This window comes from Pongo abelii, chromosome 10 (genome assembly GCF_028885655.2).
Source record: "Pongo abelii isolate AG06213 chromosome 10, NHGRI_mPonAbe1-v2.0_pri, whole genome shotgun sequence".
Lineage (NCBI taxonomy): Eukaryota > Metazoa > Chordata > Mammalia > Primates > Hominidae > Pongo > Pongo abelii.
Window position 1 is genome coordinate 89,646,238 of NC_071995.2, and position 25,550 is coordinate 89,671,787.

At 35.0% G+C, this 25,550-nt stretch overlaps 1 protein-coding gene across 2 annotated transcripts in view; it reads right to left on the reverse strand.

The window, feature by feature from the left end:
- The window catches only part of DCN (decorin), a 37,244-nt gene extending 19,975 nt beyond the window's left edge, over positions 1–17,269 (reverse strand). The window contains exons 1-2 of one of the 2 annotated variants that reach the window (XM_002823576.5): positions 16,648–17,269; positions 12,370–12,613 (exon numbers count right to left, since the gene is read on the reverse strand). In XM_002823576.5, the coding sequence (XP_002823622.1) occupies positions 12,370–12,580 (211 nt within the window). In that variant the 5' untranslated portion in view covers positions 12,581–12,613; positions 16,648–17,269. Of the gene's footprint in view, positions 1–12,369; positions 12,614–13,389; positions 14,731–16,647 lie in introns of those variants that run through there. The other variant, XM_054527489.2, reaches the window with a different exon arrangement.
- Positions 17,270–25,550: the final 8,281 nt, after the last annotated feature.

Consider the following 25,550-nt stretch of genomic DNA (forward strand, 5'->3'; position numbering starts at 1 on the left):
ACTGTTTTCAATTAAAATAAAATTACAACAGGGTATAATAACTGCTATGTCGAGAGAATCACTTTTCAATTTTGAGTTTTATGTAAACATACTTGTAAACCACCATGGTAGCCATACTTTGACCGTCTTCATTTCTTCCATGAAAGTTACAGAAAACGTACCTGAAGCTACCTATTTCTGAGTCTTTTCCAAACAATTTTTTATTTATAATATCACTGCTCCAATAATAGTTGGGGTCGCAGGTGGAATCTTGTTCTTAATTCAGTGACCACTTATCTTTATAAGTTTAAGTATCAAAATACAAGTAATTCTGAACTTACATAAATATGTTACATAAATGTATAACTCTTATAGACACAGTTCCCATAGAAATAACAAGAGTTAAGTGTTTTCAGTGATGAACAGTAAAATACTAGAACAGCTACCTTGTAGGAGGTTGTTTAATGATACTGTACAGTTGTAATCACTGTCATTTTCAGAAATGTCAATTTGCTAATTTCATGCAATTAGCAATAGTAGACTTCTGCCAAATCTTTGATAATTGATGTTCTCCAACCCAGAAAAGACAAACTTCTTTTCATTTGGAACGTAGTTACTACATTTTATCGTTCCTTCTTGGGCACCTTCATCAAAGTCCTAATTTCCATTTATGCTTACTTTTATTCATTGGTGAACTTAAATTCTAGTGACTCTCAACATTTTGTCAATGTGAAACTGCAGATAACATTTCAAATGTATATGGAAAGAATGATGTGTCTGGATGGCTGAAACTGTCGATTATGTTGTCAACCTAAAATTTTATAACACTAGGAACTACTTAAAGTAATTTATATACATCTCATTTCTAGAGATTCAGAAAAAAGGAATACCATCCTCAGGATTCTAATTCTTGTAGTTTAGTTCTTGGAGAGCCATTTCAATGATTAAAATTATAATTCTACAACCTGCTCTGAATTAGTAAATTTATGTTTATTGGGGGGATTTCACATATAAGTATTTTTTATTAATAATTTAGTTTTAGAGTTTATTTTTAAAAATGAAAATATGTCATTATTTGCCTTACAATAACCCAATGAGATAGGTAAGACAGTATGGTAATCTCATGCTTTCAATTCTTTTAAAAAGTTTCATAACATGAACAAGCTTATCTAGTTAGGAATGACAAAATGTGGATTAGATGACAACTCTCCTGGCTTCCAGCATGACTTTTTTTTCTGGCATACCTATCTGTATCCCCTGAAATAATTGTTCTGACATCAGACCCAGTAATACGCTGTACCTGTAAGGGGTAAATAAGGCATTAGTGTTAACTAGCTTGCTCAAAGACAAGAGACGGCATATAATGGAGAATTTACCCTAGTTATTATGAGTTCTCTGAATGCCACAAAGGGAAGGGCCCTTAAATATCAGCTAGTCTATGGTTCCCAAATGCTGATTAGGTAGACTCTATTATGAGGTTTTTAGCAATCTATATCAAAATAAAAAAAAATAAGAGCAGTGTGGTTAGTTTTAATGTAAATTATCTCACACACACACAGACACACACAGACACACACACACACACACAATTTCTGAGACCATCTGAGACCAGTTCCTGCCTTCACTTCCATTTCTACCTTTAAATACAGCTTCTTTAAAAAATGATTATGATAGCAGATGGCAGGCTCTTCTTTTGTTAGGTTTGGTATTGACTTTAATGAGAAATTAACTTGTTCAATATTCAAAAGTTTACTTATCCCAGAAATCAGAGAATTTTAAGCCAGTCTAATCTTCTCATTTCATAGGTAAGGAAACAGAAACCCAAAGAAGTTAAATAGCTTATCTAAGGTGCCTCATGGCTAAAGTAGATCAAGAACCAGGATAGTTTGAGTCCTCACTCCAGAATTATGTTTTTGTTTTTGTTTTTGTTTTTGTTTTTTGAGACAGAGTCTTGCTCTGTCACTCAGCCTGGAATGCAGTGGCATCATCTCAGCTCACTTTAACCTCCGCCTCCCGATTCAAGCGATTCTCCTGCCTCAGCCTCCCAAGTAGCTGGGACTACAGGCATTTGCCACCAATGCCTGGCTAATTTTTGTATTTTTGGTAGAGATGGAGTTTCACCGTGTTAGCCAGGATGGTCTCAATCTCCCGACCTCATGATCCACCAGCCTTGGCCTCCCAAAGTGCTGGGATTACAGGTGTGAGCCACCGCGCCTGGCCGTGGTGTGCCATTTATGCATGTGATCATTGTGCATATTTTCTAATGCTGATCTACAGCTCTTCCTTGAGAATATTATACTCATTTCTAGCTACTCATTTTTGTTCATGCAATGCATATTTTATGTAAAACTCCACTTATTCATTTATTTCTATTTCCATTCTAACAATCCCTTGAAGCATATCCGTTATCCCTCTCCTCTGTAATATTCATGCTGACCACCCCTGTATAACAGTAATCTTGCACCTCCAAACTTCTTACAGGCCATAGATTTATAAGTTTAAACTATACTGTCCTGTATTTCAGGGTCTTTGTTCATTTTGTTAGTTTATTTTTTTCCTGAGTAAGGAGGACTAATTACTGTTTCACATCAGCATTTTGCTCTGGCTGCTTTGAAAGCAAGAAGTGCCTTTCTGATTAATTAATTTTAAAGTCTATCTGCCTTGCTGTCCCATGATGAAAAGTTTATGAGTATGACTTTGGGATCGTTTCTGCCATGTTCTGTTATAACCATCTCCCTATAACCTGCTATCATAGGAGTTTTTATTTTCCTCAGAAGTATTAGGATACAACTGGTTATAATAATTATATTTTTTCCTGTTTCCAGGAATATTTTATCAATGAATGCTACTTACTATCAAATATGTCATTCCCATTATCTGCACCTGAAAATTGCTCTCACTTTCTTCAGTATCTTTGCCATATTTGTGAAGCACCTTTTGTCACATACATATCTCAAGAAGACTGATTTTTCTGTCTTACAGAGTGACTACTCCAGCAGTAAGAGTTTCTCTACATGGCATATATTTCTCCTGGGAAAGGATCAATTAGAAGCTTCTAAATGAAGAAACAAATCCCTGTTCATAGATTTGCATTTTCAAAAACAAACAATTAATCCTGAATCTGATTAATCCTCTAAATTCCAAAAGAAAATGAAGAAATTGTTAATCTGTAGTGTAAAGCAGAGTTAAGAGATGTTTTAGCTGGGTGCTGTGGCTCTTGCCTCTAATTCCAGAACTTTGGGAAGCTCAGGCAGGTGGATTGCTTGAGCCGCTTAGTTCAAGACCAGCCTGGGTAACATAGCAAGACCCCATCTTTACAAAAAATTAGCTGAGCATAGTGGCACAAGCCTGTAGTCCCATCTACTCGGGAGGGAGGATCCCCTGAGCCTGGGGAGGTTGAGGCTACAGTGAGCTGTGATCGTGCCACTGCACTCCAGCCTAGGCAACAGGGTGAGACCCTGTATATAAAAAAAAAATACCAAAAAAAAAGAGCTATTTTTAAAAAAGCAATGTATGTACTTCATCTGGATCCTGACTCATATAAATAAGCTATAAATTATGGCTATTTTATTTGAGAGCTTTATTTTTCAGAGAAACATACTGATATGTGTATTGTTAGATAAAATCATATATCTGGAATTTGCTTCAAAATGATATGGAAGTGGGTGGAGATAGAAAAATAATGGCATTAGTTGGCATTGGTTGAAGCTCTGTAGTGGGTACACAATGGGGTCATTTTATTCTGTAGAATTTTCATATTTAAACATGCTCCTATAATAACATTTTTTAATAAGACTGTTATGTGAATTTCAATTCTGGTTCCTCTTCTTTATCTTTAAGATTAGAAGACATATTGAGGCCGGGCGCGGTGACTAACGCCTGTAATCCTAGCACTTTGGGAAGCCGAGGCAGATGGATCACGAGGTCAGGAGATCGAGACGATCCTGGCTAACACGGTGAAACCCCATCTCTACTAAAAAATACAACAAATTAGCCGGGCGTGGTGGCGGGTGGCCTGTAGTCCCAGCTACTCAGGAGGCTGAGGCAGGAGAACGGCGTGAACCCGGGAGGCGGAGCTTGCAGTGAGCCGAAATCGCGCCACTGCACTCCAGCCTGGGTGACAGAGCAAGACTCTGTCTAAAAACAAAAAAAGAAAAAAAATTAGAAGACATATTGTTTAAACCCTCTGTCCTCAGTTTTCTTAAGTCTTTCACAGAATTTTTGTGAGAATTCAATAAGCCATGCTACAAAATAATCTCCTACCATAGTGCATAGCAGCGTCTCAAGTATTGCTACCTATGATTATTATTAATAAGCAAAATAGAGGGTGTTGCTCTCATTATCTTTCTGAATAATCTTTCTGATTATTCATCTGTAACTTTCTTTTCTGTACAGTTACTATGCGTATTATCCTAGAGGCTGAAATCTGTTTTTCAGGTGTGTCAAACACAAGGTGTTCATCTAAAGAGCTTGGTCCTGAAATGTTTTTTTCTTGACAGTTATTTCCTGGTCTTTCTGCATTCATCATTGTTCCCATGAAGTTCAGGGCCTTTGGAGTGCTTGTCTACCAAGTTCAGGGCCTTTGGAGTGCTTGTCTACCAAGTTCAGGGCCTTTGGAGTGCTTGTCTACCAAGTTCAGGGCCTTTGGATAAGCCTTAAGTTTAGGAAGCACATGATCCCCAATGAGTAATTAGACTCCTCAAAAACTGCTCCTGGTCAATTTAACCCTACTTTAATGGTAGCAAATGCTACACTCCTTTGCAAATCTATAAAATATTACTCTTTGTTTGTACATCATTAGAGTCAGAATGGCTTGGGTTAAAATCAACTCGGCTATTAAGGAGAGATGACCGGAATCTGTAAGTTAGCATTCCTCAGGCTCCATTTCCTCATCTGAAAACACCAAGCCGGAAGTAAATTGTGGTAGAAATACACTAGGACTAGAGATTATTTTTGATAATTAAAAAATGCTTATTTGAACTAAACCTAATCTTCAAAAAATATAAAAACAGATAGTATTCTATGAAAGTTATCCTACCTTAATTTTTTAAACTTTTAAATAAACAAATTTAAATTCTGCCTTTAAGCATATCTGATTGTATTAATTGTATGTGATTTTTAACTAAATAATTCCTATTGATACTGATGAATTTTATGGTTATTCATAAAATGATATAGAAAGTAAAATATTAGCATTTTAAATTATATGTATCAATTAGCCAGGTTCAATTTACGTCCAAAAAATGTTCCATAATGAAAACAAAGTCATCAAGATGTGACTTAATACTTTTCTTACAATCTTAAGTAGAAGAATTAAGTAACTATGAAGTTAATTTGTAAATTAATTTAATTATAATTATTTAACATCTTAATGTAGTTTGTAATCATTAAATAATGACCTTCATGGGGGACATGTAATATCTGTGGGCTTTCTCTACATAATACATAATTATGCCCAAACTTCTCATTAGAAATGTATATAAATCTAAGTAAATATGCAGATGATTATATTTTTCAAAGATGGCATACATTAAATTTTCTATCATGCATGATCTTCTACAATACTCATTTGTTCCAATACCATTAGGAGGTAGCATCTAATTCCTCTCTCTTCCCTTTGAATTCAGAATGGCCTTGTGATGCCTCTAGGAATCAATAGACTGAAACACCATAACATTTGAGACTAAGTCAGAAAAGATTGTATAGCTGCTACCCACTTCTTCTGGGATGCTCGCTCTGGGACAGCCAGGGGCTATAGAAAAAAAGAGAGGCTGTCTGAGGCAATCCAGAGATAGAACAGCCAAGCTTGTGGGCGACAGCGGCAGCAACTGTCAGTTATGAGAGTGAACAGGTGTCCAGCCCAGGCTAGCCTTCTTATGACTATAAATCTCGGGTAACATTTGACTACAAATGCAAGAGTCACCCCAAGTGAGAACAGCCCTTCAGAGCCCTTCCCAAATTTTCCATACCTCAAGTCATGAGCAAATTAAATTTTTTTTTAAGCCACCATGTTTTGGGGTAAAATTCATTCAGCTGTAGTAACAGGAGCATAGTGGTTTCCTACAATTATTTTTCATTGAGCAGCCTTTATTTAACATAATTCTAAATTTTCCACTAAAACACACTATTTTCAAGGTAGCCTGGATTAGATATTTGCTCTCCCAGTTTTTGTAAGGAGTTTTATCTTCTTTAAAATCTAGTTATTTATTAAAGCAAATAAGATACTACTTAAGACATTACCAAAAAATCATTTCTGAATAAAAACGAGTAAGAAATAGACTTCTTTTTTTTTTCTTCCCTTCTTTTGGTTGTCCCACTGATGAATAGCATTGTTCTGCTAGCAAATGTCAGCAATCTGGTAAACATCATGTTGGACAAAGGCCAGGTCGTCTTAAAACATTATGCTTTTTTCTGCCATGTGGCAAGAGTCCAAATTCTAAGATTTATTCTTATTGACTTTCAACAATTTTTTTTATAATTCTGTATTCAACTTCATAATTGGGACATTGGTGGTGTACTTCAGTTTTTGGGCAAATGACCAAAATAATATTTAGGAGCTCCAGCCCCACCAAAATCTTTTCTGCTCAAGGCAGGCATGTTTCCCTTTTTCCATCTTAAAAATGGCAATCTGACTGTGTTATGAGTTAGACCAGGCTTCAGACATAGACGATTCTTCTCTTTAATTCTATTCTCTTTCCAGTCAAACTCAAGGAATTTCTAAGCTTCCTGGTTTTACAGTTGTCCTTAAAGAGAAGGAGCAAGGATGCACTGAGAAATCACTTCTGTTTCTCAATCAGACGTGTTCCCTTCTCTTTGCAGCTTGCTAGAGTCAAGAATATTGTAGAATATTAATCCAAGCATTAATTCAAGAACCAAGCCATGCATATGTTCGTGTATTCATTCATCAATCATTGAGTGATGTTTAAAGAGTCTACAAAGTATAAGGCAGTTTGTTGTGTAGAGGTTGTACAAAGATAAATTATTGCAATACTTCTTTTCTAGTGAAGAAAAAAATAAAACAGATATATAAAAAGATAAAAGATATTGTATAATCACAGATATGTATATATAATTGATTATTATAGAATAATCAAAGCAAATGTAGATTACAGTAAAAAAGGCAGAAGTAGGCAAGCTACAGAGAAGTTAAAGCAGTCCACAGACTAAGTCAAGAGTAACTGAGTCTTGAGTGTTACAGTATATATGCTAAGGGCTTTCTCTTTTTATTAAGACTGAATTGCAGACTCATTTTTTTTTATTTTTGAGGAAATATGTAATCTTTTTCCACTCTTTTGAAGGAGAAAAATTAAGATTAGAGGGTCTCATGGTTTTCTTCTTTTACCCAGGGAATTGATATTTTAGCTAACCAATTCCCACCATGTCCCCTGGAGCTAGGGATGTTCTTCCAAAGGAAAATGAATCACCGTTGCAGTCTCACAAAATGCCTTGATCCCACACAGCTGCCTCTCTCTCCCTCCTGGGGACCGAGAAGGAAACCAGGGCTATGTTAGTTGTCATTCAGGTCAAGGAGACAGACGCTTCCTTTGGCCTTCTTGACTCCCTCTCTTCCTCCTCTCCATCTTTAACCCCTTGATTCGGGAGACTTTTTTAACCAGGTCACATTGAGCATTACTCTTGCTTCATCTGAAGATCACCCATACTCCACTCCTACCCAATGTCAATTTAGGCAATCCAGTGGGCATACTCTGTGCACAGCCTCCTTCCCATATCATGTTTTGGAAACACCCTTTTGGTGCATTCGAAACTCTGAATGAGGAACACCTCACACCCCTGCTGCTGCAGAGCCAGACATAAACGATAAAGGCAACTGAGCCTCTAGCATTCTGCCTGTTCCTCTACAAAATAGTCCTAATTTATTTTTCTGGGCTGATTTCATGGGAGAAGTCTAATGGTTCATTTACCTCTTGTATAAGGTCTGCTTCTGGAAAACCAGTTTCCCCAGCCAAGCGAGAAGCTGTAGTACAATATGTCCCAAGTGGTAACCTCTGACAAAATTTTTCACCAGTTCAAGAAAAATGATTATGAAGAAGAAGCAACTATATAATTTAAAAGGTTGTACTTTTTCTGAGATTTTTAAAAATTAAAACATTATTTGCATTATAAGGTACATTATTAGAAACCAGTAGTTGTTTGTAATGCTTCTATATGGCAAAATTAAATGTGTTTCATCTTCTGGCACCATTTCTAGAGGGCTAAGTGTGTGGGGGTATGAATCATTTATGATTATAAAATAGCCAAATGCTTCATTGTTCTCAAATCAAACAAACTCATTTTGTTCAAAAGAATATTGGTTTGGAGAACATTCAATTGCTTAGCAAATGCACAAATTTTTTTATTCTTGTCTATTTACATTTGGAGACGATGTGGTCCTCTTTAGAGAGGTGGAGAGAGATGGTACTATTTTGTCTCTAGCTTGACAACCCTTATACTTATTAGAGACTCTTAATAAGTCTCTAATAAGAATCTAAATAAGTCTCTAATAAGTATATGGCTTGTTTTCAATGAGTATAATATGATATAATTTGAATTGAGAATAATAAGTATAAGTCATTGAGAGTCTCTAATAAGTATACGGCCTATACCTATTATTCTCATTAATACATAAAAATAAAAGGAAATATCAGAAACAGCCTCATGTTCTTAGCCAACTTTGCCTGAAATGGTAAGTGAAATGTAAATTACTATAATAAGCATTTGTACATATATTTTTCTATTCTTACCCAGTGAAATAAGATATATTTCCATTTATCAAATGACAAAACAAAGTTTTGAAAGTTTCAAGGTTACATTTTAACTCTTCTGAAATTTGTTTATAAGAAATACATCAAGAATTATTATTTTAATTTTGGAAACTAGTCAAAAGACAATACTTGTTCTTATTTGACTTGTCAGGACTGATTTGCATTTCAATAATGAGGTGTTAAGTCCATACCAAATTATACTACCTGGTGACACTTGATCCAAAGATGAATGGCTGAGCCAAAGAGTATCTAAGTAAGGGAAACTCTCTTCCTTCAGGATGCCAAACATATAAAATAGAAAATCCAATCAAAATCAGAACATTTTAAATTTTTTTGATTTTTAGAAGAATGAGTTACATTGTGGATTTGTTATTATAAAGTAACTGAAAGACTTCTGAATTTGCTAACTCTACATTTATTTTTAATATTGCTTTTGAAATAAATGCTATAATTGAGAGGGAACTGGTTTATTTCTTAACATGATAGATAAAAGAAGACAAGATATGGGTCTCATAAAATTGTGGTTCCAATTACAAGGTGAGCTGCAACAAGTTCAATGAAACAACTTGGCCAATATCTATGAGGAATTCATGTTTACTGTCTCAATCCCTCATCCTCTAAAAAAAAAAAAAAAAAAAAAAAAAAGCACATGTTAATACTACTGTGATAAATTAGAATTAGGGACTAAAACAATCCATGCATTTTTCCAGAGGCATCAAATTACCCTGCAGAGTAATTACATAATTTTAATTTCATAGGTTTTTATTTCTTAGCTTTGAAAGAATTGTTTAAAATTTTGATGTTGTTTAACTTTGCCAAGAATATTTCTTAGTGGTAAAAAGTAGTCAAACATTTTAATTTAAAAAGTTTATTTGTATTAAACATTATTTCAATAATAAGATGACAAAGGACTTTTGTCCTTCAACACTGTAGCTTCTCTCTGCTCATTAAGTGTCTGCAGAGGATAATCCACCAAGGATAATCCTGAAGACAGTGTTAGTCTTTGATATAGATAAGCATTAACATTTGCCATCCCCAACTGCATTGCATTTATTTTCTTTATTATAATAATTCAAGCTTCATGCTTAGATCACTAGAGGACATAAAACAAATTAAAAAATCAACTATATTGCATTTACAATGAATGAGGTGGTCCATTTCTCCTGCTTTCTTTCTTTTTTTCTTCATCTGTTACTGCATATAATCATCATATAATTTTAAAACTGCATGAAGCTGCTACTATGACCCAGGTATCTCACACAATTAATAGGATTTCTAAGACTGTGATTTTTCTGCAGATGGAGATGTCAAGGCTCCCAACAGCTTGCCAGCATCATAAAGTAAGGAAGAGTTAGATAATAGTTAAAAACATGAAATGAGTTCATTTGTTTTATTTAAAGTCAAGTGAATTTCATTTCCCTTTAAGAAATGTATTTTCTTAGAGATATCTGATTAAAACTTTTATAATATATTTAAATATTCATCTGTAAATTTTAAAATATTGAAAATACCTTGCATGAGACCACTGCTCATTGGAACTTAGTTCTCTTAGTTAAATATGGTTTTAAAAACAAATTATTTTTATAATTTTAGCTACTTCCTTAGTATATGAGTCAGTAAACCTAGCTATAATAAAGGAATGATGTACACTTTGAGCTCCTAGAAAAAAGATAACATGTAGAAAACTTTCTCATCTGAAAACAAAACAAAATAAACAAAACAATAGCAATGGCAACAACAAAACTATCATAAAGATCCCAAGTCTGTGAACTTGCTGCTTCCTAAGACTACATTTTGTTGTTGTTGTTTCGCTTTGAACAATTGACTTATGCCTTTTTACATAACAGAGAATTGGAAAACTGGCCCAATGCTTTCATCAGGGTCAAGGTTTATGAGCTATTTTTTCATGGAAGCAAAGGCAAACTATATTTACGAAAAAATAAAACTTCACTAAAGTGACTGGCCAACTCTTCTTTCCTTAAAAATATCAACCCTTCATTTTTGATAATATATGTAGCGAGAGTAATAATAAATTCTTTTAACTTTTTCTCAGAGGCAAAGTGAAATTTAACTCGCATCACATTTTTTGGGAACATCGCCATTTTAGTAACTTCAGAAAAGATTATCCTGTGTATATCCATCAAATGGTGATTTCTTTGTTCAGATTTTTTTCAACCCTGTTATTTTCCTGCCCAAGGCAATAATGCAGGTCATCTCTAGATGCTTATAAAATTTCTGAAGAGTAATCCAATCTCCCCTGTGGCAAATACACGATTCAAAAAGTAATAGTCACCACCACTAGAACATAAGATCCACAAGAACTAGGGCCATATTTGTCTTCCTCATCCTTTCCTCCCCACGCCTAGAGCAGAGCTCATCCATGATGGGTTGCCAATATAGCTTCTGAATGAGTGAACAAATGGATCAATTGGAATTATCCTGTGGCCTTTTGAAAGCCTTTATATAACATTTGTATTTGGGTTTTAAATGGCTATACAATATATGTGTTGAACAAGCTATTTCAAGTGTTTTTCAGTTGTTACTACTGAATATACTTTATGTTTTTTCTGGGTTCCTATAGGTAGTTTATTCCAATTGTAGAAGTTGCATTTTTCTTCTGCGAACTACTGCTAGAAAGCATGTTCTGAGTAAATATAGGACTTCTGACAGGAGTGCCTGATCATAGTATGGGATTTCCTCCAGAAGGAAGCACACATGGCGGAATCATGATACAAAGACTTTTTTTTTTTCTTTTCATCTCCAATAAGAAAATACACCCCTTCAAAAGGAGGAATGTGAATCAGCTGCCATGTAAACTGAGTTCATTCCCCTTTGGCCCATCCACTGAGCTTCAATCTTTCTGGAGATTTATCTTCTAAGTGTAATGCTCTTGGAATTTCCAGACCAAATTTTTCTGAAAAGATGATAAATCAAATTGTCTTTAGGGTGTTAGGCTAAAGATATATGTAACACCATTATATTGAATATTTGCACCATACCTTAGTGATAAATATTTCCTTTGAAACTTTCTAAAGAATATAAGTAGCTGGATTACAAAATGTCAAAAGTAAAGACAAAACTAAGACTCAGAGATTAAGGGAGTACTTTGATACTTGAAAGATAAGATTTTGTCATAAAATTTGATGTGTTTTGCTTTTGATAACTGCATATTTTACAATTTAGTAATGTTGAAACTCTGTTGTCTGGGCTAAGTGAATAGCAGAGAGACTGACCTGATTTTCTTAATATCTAATATTTTATAAAAACACATTATAGAATTAAAATTAAACCATTACTCTGAAATTTTAGAACATAAGGCTTTTTCTTCAAAATTTTATTTTGTAGAAGAAGGGATATGAAGCTCAGAAATATTTTTTAAAATGATTTGTCCAAGATTACAAAGTAATGGAGGAAAAAAGGAAGAGGGACAGACAGGGGGAGAGAGAGAGAGAGAGAGAACCACAATGCTACTTTTCTTTCTATCCTGTTCTGCTTCCTTTGCTCCTCATTAGGTGGCACTGTCTCTCACATTTAGAGAGATTAAAACTGAAAATGCTAAACTCTCAGAGTTGCCATTCCCAAGAATAAAACAAGTAAGGTAGGTAAAGAGAAACTGCATCCCACTCACCCAAATCAGAACACTGGACCACTCGAAGATGGCATTGACAGCGGAAGGGGCACACTGGGCCTAGCGGGGGCTCAAAGTCGCGGTCATCAGGAACTTCTGGGCCTATCCCAGAAGCCTCATCTTCTAGCATAAAGTCAAATAAGCCTCTCTGTTGAAACGGTCCGGCCCAGGAAACTTGCGCAAGCAGAAGGAGGATAATAGTGGCCTTCATGATTTATCTCATGTATTTTCACAACCAGGGAACCTAGGAAACAAATGAGCGATTTAAGCAGAGTAGTACTGCCTAATCTGTGTGTTGTTTCTTATATAATATGCCACAATAGAGTGAGCACAGAGAAAAGGTGCAAAATAATATTTCATTTGTTATCAGGAAGAAGAGCATTAAAAATGTATTGAAAGATGATCAGGTGCATTATAGTATCATTTGCACAGCTATTCACTTAGAATGAGAAATCTGAATATTATTTAAATCTGCTTGTTTGAATTTTGGGTCTAAACTAAGATGATATACTATATATTTAAATCATTTGCAAAATTGTCACAATAATAAATCATGTTGGACTTTTCAATGCTCACTTAACACATGGTCAGATAAAATTATCTCTATCCACATAGGAGATCTCCAATTTCTGCTTCAGAAATATCTCTGGAAGCCAGTCACATCTCTCCATCCTACCACAATTATTTTGGTCCAGGCCCTTCTCATCTCTCCCTAAACTACTACAAGAGCTTCTAATTCATCTCTGCCTTGCATATTTCCTCTATTTCAGTCCATCTTCCACTTTGCTGCCTGAGTCATCTTCTAAAAATTCAATTTTGTCTTATTAATTTCTACTACAAACCATTTATTAACTTCCTATGGCTTATCAATACTGTCCACAGTCCCTGTGCTGTATGTCAGACCACTCATCAATTGGGATGAATTAATAGCTCTAGCCACATTCCTTTTCATTGTCACTCCATTCCCAGTCCTCACCTGAACCCTGACAATCAAAGCTACTTGCCATGTAGAATACCGACCTTGCAAGAGTGTTGTAAAGATTAAATGAGATAGTGGGCTTCTCTTCTGTGTCCCCTGGCTCATCCAGGCAGGATGCTGCTTTCTCCCTCTTCTCTGCTCCCAAAGCACGTTGCTCTTACCTCTTTTAAAGAACTTATCACATTATATTGCAATTTGTTTTGCGTGCTTGGTCTGTCCCTCACTAGACGATGTACTCCTTCAGGGCGTGTCTTATTATTCCTTGTCCTGTACCCGGGCCTTGCACAATATTTTGCACACAAATGACTCAATTGACCATCACTTTATTGACAAGACGATTCATTCCATTTGTTCCAAGCAATCAGTCCGATTTTTTAAAACACAAAATTAGCTTTTTTTCAATATCGAATTTCTGATATAAAAAAAGCAGATCGAAAACCTCAACTTGGTATAAGCAAGATCAGCTTTAAAAAATAAATCAATTTCCTAGTTTCTCAAACATTATTTTTAATAAGCTAATAAACACATATGGAAAATTCTAATTGATTTTTATATGATGTATATGTGATCTCATTTTGCTAACGGGGCATTTTGTAAAAAACCAAGTATTGTTTTGATAAATGTATTCCATATTTATCTAGTCATTCCACAAGCACGAATCTATGCTGTTAAATCAACTGAAGTGCACTAAATAAATCTGAGTGACAAAAATCTTAATAAATCTGAATAACAAAAGGTACTTGATTATATAGCAACAAAGTCATTTGGGAGATGAAATATTTTTTAAATTGCATTGAAACTATTCTGATATCTCCAAAACATAGCAGATATTTAGTCCCATCATCTCTACCTTGAATTGTACACTTAGACGAATCCACATTAAAGCTCTACGTTCGTAAGTAGAATCTTAGAGCTGTTTTGAGTCATTATCCAATTGTAGCATATTTTAAAAAAAGAAGAAAGAAAGAAAGATAGAAAGAAAGAAAGAAAAAGAAAGAAAGGAAGAAAGAAAAGAAGGAAGAAAGTGAAAGAAAGAAAGAGAGAAAGAAAGAAAGAAAAAAGAGAAGAGAAAAGAAAGATATTTGTATGTTCTAACCTTAAGGTATCTTCTGGGAATTTTTGCCTAGATTCTCTAGAGAAGAAACAAATGTTTTTCAGTTTCTTACATGTTTGTTCTTAGTTTATATTTACTACTGATATGTGTCTAAGGCAGCACATGTTGAATGCAGGCTTGCGGCTTTTCATTTAACAAAATATCATAAAGATTATTATTCACACTGCCACTTTAATTTCAACATTAAGCTTCTTCTAGCAGCCCACTCCCATTCAGTTACTGAGTATCCCTTTAAGAGAAGACTTGTTTTGGCAGCCTGTTCCTTTGGATTGTATCTAAGGGAGTGGTTTTGTATCTGTTTCCCATTAAAAATGCAATGTTTATGGTTTACCACAAGCTTGCTAGCCTTGCATATTTAATGTCTTACAAGTTTAAAAGAAAAATGAAGCAAAGTAATTGCAGATTTAATAAATAGCAGCGACAGTTAATGCAGATGTCGCTTTGTAATCTTTTCTCCAGAGCAGAACATGCCTGGTTGTTTCACTAACAACCCACAAAAAAGAAAATGTTGAGTATTAGCTGAGAGAAATAGGATTATAATTTATGTTTGTTTACTCCTTTTAAAATGGTACAAATTCTCCAAACAATATTCTTTTTGATTGAAGCTGAATATAGACAGGCAGCGTATAACTTCAATCACCGATTTTTATTTCATTTTCATTTGCTCGTGTGTGTGTGTGTGCATGTGTGTGCGTGAGAGAGTGTATGTGTGTGTATGTGTGTGTGACCGAGAGAGAGTGTATGTGTGTGTGTGCATTTAACCCTGACTGTACTGTGAAATATAATTGCATGTCCAGAAACTTTGTGCAAAATCTTCCATAAAATCATCTGTTTTAAATTAGTGTCATGGTACTTCAAGACTCAGCATCTTAAAACATTTAATGTGGGCTGTCAATACTGATAATTGCTTTAGTCATTTCCTTCTTTCTTTAATTAATCAGAAATATAAACAGCAAAGAGCAGCTGTCCAAGTAGTAACCAAAGAGATTGTTATTGAGATGATATGCTGTTTAAATTTCACTGAAACTGTTTTAAGTAGTCTAAAAATGCATGACACTGTCCAAGATGCTAATTACTAATGTAATATCACTACTCCTCTGAAGCTAGTTGCCATAGTTTACAAATGTTTTACCAAAAATAATAATTTCTGGTTCCTAAAACTACTTAAGCCCATTAAATGAACTATGTCATCCAGCTCAACATTTGCATTATGTTATCTATGCCTCTGGTGTCACTTTCAGAGTCAAAATTTAACCCTCAAGAGATAAGTGAAGCTATAAATGCAAATCAAAATTAAAATCCTACAGCACTAGACGATTAAAAACTTCAATGATAATATATGTAATTTTAAAATAAAGAATAAAGGCGGCATTTATCCACAAACAAGGGTACTATAGGAAGCATTTGGCTCCTTTCTGGTTAGAAACAGCAACAGGAAAAAAAAAAGCCACAGGTATTTACATCACTGGGAGCCCACTTAACCAGTGGTCACTTGTTACCGTGTTTTAAAATTAGAAAATTAACCCACATCCTCATTTTATAGTGAATGTATCTTAAAATTTCACTTGCAGTGAAGATACTGACTGGGACATTTTACATTTAAGAAATTATGCAGCTTTTTCAATATCTTAGGCATTTAATAACAAATATTTTCAATGTTTATTTTCACTTTTCTGGTGATAATTTCTATTCATTTCTGGCGTTGAAGAAATATACATTAGGTATCTTCAGCTAATCACCAGAGCTCAGTTCTTCTGGGCTTTTAAAAGTTCTTAAAGCAATCAAAAATTCAGGAGAAAAATACATTTTTAAATATATAGCTCAATTACAGATATGCTACTTTAGAATACTTTTCGGTTACCACCTCTTGAAGAGCTAAACATTCATTAATACAAACACAAAAACATTAATATAGAGAGTCATGGTGTTAGGTTACAGTTTTTTAAGAAGCATCTTTGCAAAAACAGAAGAGAAAGAAATAAAACAATGCATTCAATCATTTTATCAAATATTTAACTTCTGTTTTCAAATAATACTTGTTTAAAATGGTGCATAAAAACTATAAAAGTTTAACAGTTTTTTTTTTTCCTTTTCTTTTTCTCACCAAATAATCCCTTTTGCTCTCAACTTGACCGAAGTTTTATTAGTCTGTAGCAGAGTTCAGGACAATTATTGAAAACCATACCTTTTAATCCGGGAATTTGCCACAGGAGCCCTCAAAGCTGAGATGTAATTACACTAAATATTCAGCCCAAGTAAAAGAGTTTGCAGGTGTGGAAAGGAGGAGGGGGTAGGTGCTGCTCTGTGACTGTCACTAGGTTGAAAACCTCCTGCTTCTACTCCATAGCACAGTTAAAAAATAAGGTTTCCCTCAATGAACACAATCCGGCTGACACCCACATTAGATCATATGGTAATGATATGTCTCTTGTATTGTAGCCAGAAACTTTATCGGCCTTTTTTTCCTCCCATTTGCTTTATTCTTTTTGCATCTGCTTAAGATTCTAAACTGCTTATGTAGTATAGTGGAGCAACTTGATTTGAAATTTGTCTTATTGTAGATTCATTTCCCTAAGATATTGTAACTAAAGGGTTTGTTTCCCCACCCCCCATCTCATTTCATTCTCCACCCTTTCTAGCCTTGTTTACAAGTAGCATTTATTATACTTCCAAAATGACATTTTTTTTCTTGCTTTCGGGATGTGTAAGTCCAGAAAAATGGAATGAAATTAATCTTGTAGTTGTTTTAAATGTGGACTGCAAAAATAAATGAGTAGCCTTATGTGAAGCTACTCATTCGGATTCTTACTCGCCTTGGAATGTTTGTGTAAATTCAAGCACTATGCTGTGGAGTTTTTCTGTATATTTTGGACATATTTCTAAAGTGTCCTGAAAGAAAGTCATGGTTTTATATGAAAAGTATGTCATCTAACACTTTCATTAATCATAGTTTAAAATCTTTCTCATTGTCCACCAGTTTTTAAATAAAATACATAGATAACCTCTAGTTGATCACAACATAGTTTCATCATCTATATATGAAAAATTTGATTTTCATAGATTACACTTTTATGTAAACTAGAACTTTGAAAAGGCAATAGAGTCTATGTGTCTTTCCAAATTTCAGTAAATGAAAAGAAAAAAAAAGTGCAACTACAAGGAAAGGTATTTATTTAGCCACTGGAAATATTTTTTGAGCTTTTATAATTCCCTTGCTGGATGCTGTTAGTTGTCTCTGTGTAGGTCTCTGTGTTTTGACTTGTATCATTATGCTCTGGCCCCTAGGCTGTTACCAGGTGGAAAATGGAAATCAACAGCTGTGAAACACGAGAGGATCCCCCTCCCATCCTCCAGCCTCCTTCCTTCCCTCCTCCAGCCATCAAAGTATATTCTTCCACAGTAAATATTCTTTTTCCTCAATAAAACTTAGAGAAATTAAATTCTCAAGTGGTATCTAAGGAGGGGGAGGGGTGTTACCACATTATAGTTTGCCTTATTTCCCAAGCCCAGCCTCCCAGATAAACAATTTACCCTACTCTCCATCTCCTTAACATTTAATAACCACATATCTAGTTATTCTGGTAGTTTAGACAAAGGCAAGCACTATTGTCCCTGGACATTGGTGCAAAAGTCCATGATCCCCTTTACTTGGAATTTATTAATTTCCTTTCTGAACTCTCCTTATATGGCATTTATCTCTTTTTGAGGACATAATCACTCCTGCCTCACATTATAATTATTTATGTACATTTTCTTACTCCAAGGGAGGAATAACATTGTGTTCATGTTTGTAGAATCCCTGCATCCAGAATAGCCATGGTATATGCTAAGTTACCAAGACACATTTGCTAAATTAGTAAAGACAATCAAATGATTGGCTATGGACCGTACCTGTACTGGTGTTTTGCCCCAATCCTGGCTTACTGTTTATCAAAACTTAACCCTACTAAAGTGTATATGACAAATTATGGAAATCATTAAAAGACAGAGAGAGAGAAAAGAAAGTATTAAAGAAAAAGTAGAAGAAAAATGAGGAGGAGGAGAAAAAAAGACATAATGCCTTTTTATGTAGATAATTTTACTTTTATAAAAGCAGAACCATTATGGTTAAGATTTAGATCTTGTTCCTTCCCCCTGATAGTAAGCTATATGAACTCAGGCAACTTGCTTAACCTCTCTGAATTTCAGTTTCCACATCTGAAAAACGGATACAAATTCTTACCTAACTCATAGTGTTGGAGCGGAGATTAAATAAGACAATATATATAAAACACTTAACTCAGAACTTAATCCTTACAAGTGAAAATCTCTGTAAATGCAAGCTTTTATATGTCTTGACATATTTCAAAACAATCCTTTGAGTTAGACAAGATAAGTCATATTTACTATTTCTGTTTTACAAATGAGAAAACTGAAGCCCAGTGACTTGCCCAAGTTCACAGAGCTGGCAAGAAATAAAGCAGAAACTAATATCCAGGTCTTCTCATGCCTAATCCAGTTTTCATTACTAAACTATACTAAACTATAATATATCTTAAGAAAGAGCAAGCAAACTCTTACTGTATAGAAAATTAATTATCAAAGTTTTGAGATAACATCTTTTCAGACTATTTTACAAACCATGACCGAGTTACAATGCTTTTAAAACTTTATTTAATTTGTTCAGGAACAAATAAAAATTTTCTTTTTGTTGTTGTTGTTTGGAAAGAAACTCACCTCCAAAATCTGAAGCATTTTACCAAACATCATCATATTTAAAAGCTGCATCTTTAATCATGAGTTACATCTATTGTCATATTCATTTTTCAGTAGAAGAAACTATATCCCAACAAAGTCATATGCAGTTAAGTCACCAAGAGGTCATGACATTATGACCAGAAATCAGGCCTCTTGCAATCCACCATGAAATGGAACAATTTTAAGGCTAGAAACAGCACTGTACACAGATTGCTTAAACTTATTCTGGCTTGGAATGATTGGGGTAGGATTCCCTGAATCCCTGGCTGACATATAGATATGTGAAATATTCCAATTCAGAGCACATCCCACATCTACTGTTAAATTACTTAAACTTTGATTTCTATTGACAACCCACTAGCTAACAGGGTTAACTGTATTCTGCACATTGTCGGAGTTCATTTCAGGGCCATTCTCTCTCACTGACATCACATACAAAGTATTTAATTGTACCTGCCCATTAAGGATATGAAGAACGCCAGAGCTTAGAAAGGTCTCCTTCTGACACCCCTTTACTTTCTAAGAGGTCTAGAGGCAAGTGATTATCTTCACAATCCTGGTGTGACTGGTTTGTTTGTAGACTGACTCTTCAAAGTCAGATCTGGGTCTGGTGTGAATTGTCTGGCTCTGCAGTTGCCACTGTAGACAGAGTTCTTCTGTAACCAAGAAAGATGGCTAGGGTGGAACTGAGGGCACTTTGAATACAGAATAGCTTGAAAGAAAATTTGGTGTAGACAACTTTTACCTTGGCTATCTTCCCATGCCTCTATTCCTCCATCCCTCACCATTGTGTTTGGTGTCCTGGTACCTAGTACAAGTAACTTAACCTCTTTATTCTCCAGGTTTTTAATCTATAAAATGCGAATAGCCACAGTGGTATCTCCTTCATGGGTTTATAGTGAGGTTCAAAGAAGTTTAATACATAAAACATTTAGAACTGTGCCTGACACATCTCAAACAACACTTGTTGTTGCTTCTGCTGCTGCTTCTCTTGTGTTTTTTGTTATTACAAACCTTACCTTGGACACTCCAGTACAATAACCAGACTTCACGTCTTTTATAGTCCAGTGGATTTTCTGCCTAACAACACAAGAAATCAGCTAAGCTATGATATAGTTTGGAGTTAGATAAGCTTTGCTTTAAGCCTTGACTTTGTGTTGTTAAATAACAGCCTGGCTTTCTTTATGCATAACATTTTATTGGGCTCCAAGTCCAGCTGAAATCCATTCATGGACTTTATAAGGAACCAGAGACTCCAGGTTAAGAATTTCTACTCTGAGCAGTAAAGTAGAAATGGGAATAGAGACAGGGAAAGGATAAGTAATGAATTAAAATAGATTAAAAAGTATCAAGGAGATATTCAGTTCCTTAATTTCCTGACTATTCTTGAATGCTCTGGGGCATCTCTTTTGTCAGTTGTAATTAATTAAAAGATTAATTATTATTTCCATAATATTGATTAGTTTGTACTTGGACAGTAAATCAACATTTATTGAATATCCATTAGTCTGCACAAGGTACATACCTCTCTGTTAAATACAAGGAAATTTACAATAACTCATCAATCAATTAATCAACAAATATAGACTGAGGAACCACTGTGGGAGGAAGTGTTATACCAGACCCCATGGAAGATACCAAGAAATACAAAGTACGATATGAAGGGCATAGCCTCAAGGGAAATATGTTGCATAAGGAGATACAGCATAAACTATAGATTTGTATAATAATATTTTAGCTTTAGCGTACCAGAAAACTTATAATGTATAATTCCCGGCCAAAGTAAAGTATGATGTAATTAAAATAATTGTCTTAGAAAGTCAGAGAAGGGATTGAGGGAGGGATCACTTTACATTTGAGTGGTTAGGTAAGTGTTTATAATGAACAAGGTACAATTTGAGCTAAATCCTGAGGGATGAAAAGAATGTGCATGGAGAGAAAGGAAAGAAATGGCTTTTTATGTTGGCAAAATGACACTAACAAACCTTGGCAATGGGAAAGCAGAGGACAATAAATAAATCAATGTGGCTTAAGCAGATACTTTCTTTCAAAGAAGCCTTGAGTTCCTTTATTTCTTTGAACATTCAGTAACTCTCATGGTATCTGACATGTCAAAGTCACACAATAAATGAATGTCCAATGTTTATGGAAATAACTAACGGGTGATAATGAAATAAATGAGGGTAAGGTCTAACTGTGGAAAGACTTGAAATTCTCCCATGGAGCACTTATCCATTTATTCATTCATTTGTTCATCAAATATTAATTTGGTAATGAATATGTGCCAATTATTATGCTTGAATCTAGATGTTATCAAAGGTAATTGAATGAGGTAATAACATGATCCAATTATTATTTTAGAAAATCAAATCTAGCAAGTACATATAGGGTGGTGAAACTAGAGTCAAGGAAACTAGTTAGAAGGTTATAGTTTTAATCTCAGTATATTTATATCTTAGTAAGGGGAAGGAAGATAGATGAGCATGGCGAAAATAGAGCTACTTCTCAGGAAGATGATGTAATATATTATTAAAAGGAAAAGTTTGGAGCACTCATTCTGCACAGGCAGCATGGTACATAGTCAATCCTAAAAGCACAAATAATGTGTGATGAGGCAGCGTACTCTGAACACTGCCCTCTGCGCCACTCTAACCAACAGTTCTGCCGTTGTAAGTGATAGCAGGAAAAGTTGACTGCTTTGTTTGCATTTTCATCTCCAAGGATGCTTCCAATGGAAAGGAAGAACAAACAAAATGATTACATTAACTAAACTTCTTGATGTATGTGAAAATTATAAGAAATTACTCATTCTATGTGAGAGTTCAACTTTACTTTTAGGGTACTAAAATAATGTATCATCTTCAAAGGGACTCTGGTCTGAGCAATGTTGGAGAATCACACAATCTGAATCATAGAATGACAGAAAGAAGGAAAAGTTCATATGGAATTTTCTCCTGATTGGCTGGTTTTTCACATGGGAAAGGACCTTGTGTTGAATGAAAGCTTCTTGCACTGAGTGATGGCAAAAATTTTGACATTTTACAGACGAGGTGATCTTTGGAACTGTGTATACTGGGATTGAGGGAAAACTACAAAAGAGAATGATAAAAGCCAGACATTACCTGGAAGACTCCTTCCTGGGTCCTGCTCCTGCCTTTTTGCATATTAGTTGAATATGCTGCTGAAACCGGGCTTGCTATCATATACCTGCCAAAACAGACCCTTTAACAATGTCCTACCTCCTTTTCCAACAAAGAAAAATGCCTGTGTGAAGTCAGAAGTTGAGGCCAAGCACAAGATATGATATAATAGAATAGTGTGGAATGCCTGACGTATGGAAAACAAAAAAGACCCTGTATTTGTGATTTCCTTCAACAAAGATCTCTTCTCTTCACTAGCTTTTCAGGAAGGTAGTGTAATGCAGCAGTTCAGCATGCAGACCAGGGGCCAGATTGCTTACGTTTGATTCTCAGCTCTGCCACTGGCTATCTGTGTGACCTTAGGGAGCTTCTCCATGGATAGTACCTGCTTCAGATGAGAATAAGATGAGTCAGTAAATGTAAAGGTTTAGAACAGAACTGTCATATAAGACAAACTCTGTTAAGTTAATGACACATAAAGAAAATTTCAGGATGGATTGAAGATTTTAAGAGATTGTTTTCTTTTTCTACTTGCCTTTTATTCACACTCTAACCTGAAAGTTATGTCCTGTTTAGTTTGGAGCATTCAAATGCAGGTCATGTCTGTGCAGCGCGTATTTACTGTAGAGCCCCTATTTGGTGTGTAAATATTCTCCTTCAATTTACCCGGTATCCTAGGAAAAGTAAATGCTCCACCACAGGGTACAGCCTTGCAGAATTTAAGTAGGCAAATGAATGAAAAGTTTTATTCTAATGTTGGTAGTATAAAATAATGACTTAGTTTAGGAAATTTTTCTGAGATAGTTTCAGCCCCTTGAGAACTATTTGATTTGATTCAAGTTGCTCCTTCCAAGGCAATAATTCATCCCTTGCGATTTGCCTTTTTGAGATTATTTCTGTTATAATTCATGACATGATTTTTTGATGCAGATATATATTAACATGACAACAAAGTAAAACATGCTATTTGAATCATGAGTGTTTTTATTTTTGGAAACAATCCTGTATCTTGTATAAATCCATTTCCACTACCTGAGAAAATAGGCTGCTTGAAAATAATTTGTGTGCCCATTCTTTATAGCATAATGTCTGAGCTTATCGTTTATAAAAGCATTAAATCACCAATATGCAAGCTTCCTTTATAATTATGAGCCTATGGGGGCAACAAGAGAAAACTGGGGCATGATCACATTTGGTGTTTCAGGTTTAAATCTCTCTGGAGCTTTCTTCATCAAAAGATTGGCTTCTTATGAAACATCTTCATTCCTGGAGGCCATTTTCAATAAATTTTCTAGCATTACTCATCGTCTATGACAATTCAAATCCAACTAGAAACAGAGTATTTAATTCTTTCCATGGGCCAAGAACCACAGAAGTTTGTGCTATCAAAACACTCTCCAAATAGGTGATTTGTTAACCCTCTGAATGATAAGAACATTATGTGCCTGTCACTGGAAAGTAAAACCACATAGGGAAAGCTGCTGAGAGATTACAGGAAATACTGTGAAGGTTTTTTGTTTTTATTCCATGTAGTTGCAAATCTTGACTGCTGCTAGCTGACAATTAAAATGTGGTAGTACCAATGTTACATTAACTCGTGTTTAACGATGCCATTGCAAATGCGGTGGTTTAAATGACTCCTTTGTGTATGTGTGCTTTTCATTGTGGTAAAAATATACATAACATGAATTTTATCATTTTGTATTTAAGTGTTCATGTTAGTGGAATTAAGTATATTTACATCATGCAACCATCACCACTATCTATTTCCAAAAGTTTCACTACCTCCCAAAGACTCCTCATCAATGAAACAATAACCTCAGTTTTCCTTTGTTCCCACCTCCAACCACTTATACCCTGTATTTTGCTTTCTGTCTTCATAAATTTGCCCATTTCAGATACCCCATCTGAGTAAAATCATAGAGGTTTTCAATTTAGAAAAAAAAATAAGCTTTCTGTATTCGTTTGTTTGTTTTGTGCTAGAATTGTTTTTTCAAATTTAAGTGGGAGGAGAGTGAAATGGGAAGAAATTATCAGAGGCAAGGGAGGAGAGAGCACTATGAGGCTTCCAGGGAAAGACTTCTAGGAAGACAGGCATGGCTTTAGTCAATAAGCACTGGGAATTTGCTATGGTTCTTTAAAAGTGCAATTTGGAGAGGCTTAACATTTTTTTATTAAAATCTCTACCAAACAAAAACATAGCAATTAAAATGTACAACTTTTCTGTAAAAATAATTCATCAAAGAAGCTCTAATGTCACCAAATGTTTGTTTACAAAATATGCACTGTGGACATAATTTGGAGACCAGCTAAGGTATCTGGAGGGATTACACTGACTCCCTATTAACAGGCCATATTTTAAGTTCTCTAATCAGTATTGACAATAGGGCTTTAGTAACATACCTGTCTTGTCACAGTAGTTTTATGAAAAAAAGGAAAGGATATATCTTGTGACTATACAGTTTAACTAACTTGTCATAGTCAAATAAAAGCTTTAATCTTGGTCTTACGAGAAATATTTTCCAAAAAAAAAAACTATTTTATGGAACAACTTAATAAATATCTTCCTAAAATAATAATATCTATTCCTGTACAGTGGTTTTTTTTGTTTTTTTTTTTAATACTGAGTACTTTGGGCCGGGCGTGGTGGCTCACGCCTGTAATCCCAGCACTTTGGGAGGCCGAGGTGGGAGGATCGTGAGGTCAGGAAATCGAGACCATCCTGGCTAACACGGTGAAACACCGTCTCTACTAAAAATACAAAAAAATTAGCCAGGTGTGGTGGCGGGGGTCCATAGTCCCAGCTGCTGGGGAGGCTAAGGCAGGAGAATGGCGTGAACCTGGGAGGCGGAGCTTGCAGTGAGCCGAGATTGTGCCACTGCACTCCAGCCTGGGTGACAGAGCGAGACTCCATCTCAAAAAAAAAAAAACAAAAAAACAAAAACTGAGTACTTTGAAATTAAAAACAGATGACTTAAATGTCTAAATTTAAGCAACAGAAATAATTTAAATATTATGTAAAGAGTTTTAGAAAAAAATCAGTACCAGACAAAATTTGCCTAAGGTTACTTTCATTTGCAGTTTTAAAACCATAATTTAGCTCACCCCACAGTTAAATCATGCTAAGCCATCTTAAATGTGGCTCCCAGAATGCAAACTCCATAAAAGCAAGGATATTGTCACTTTGGTTCACTTTTGTATTTTGCATGCC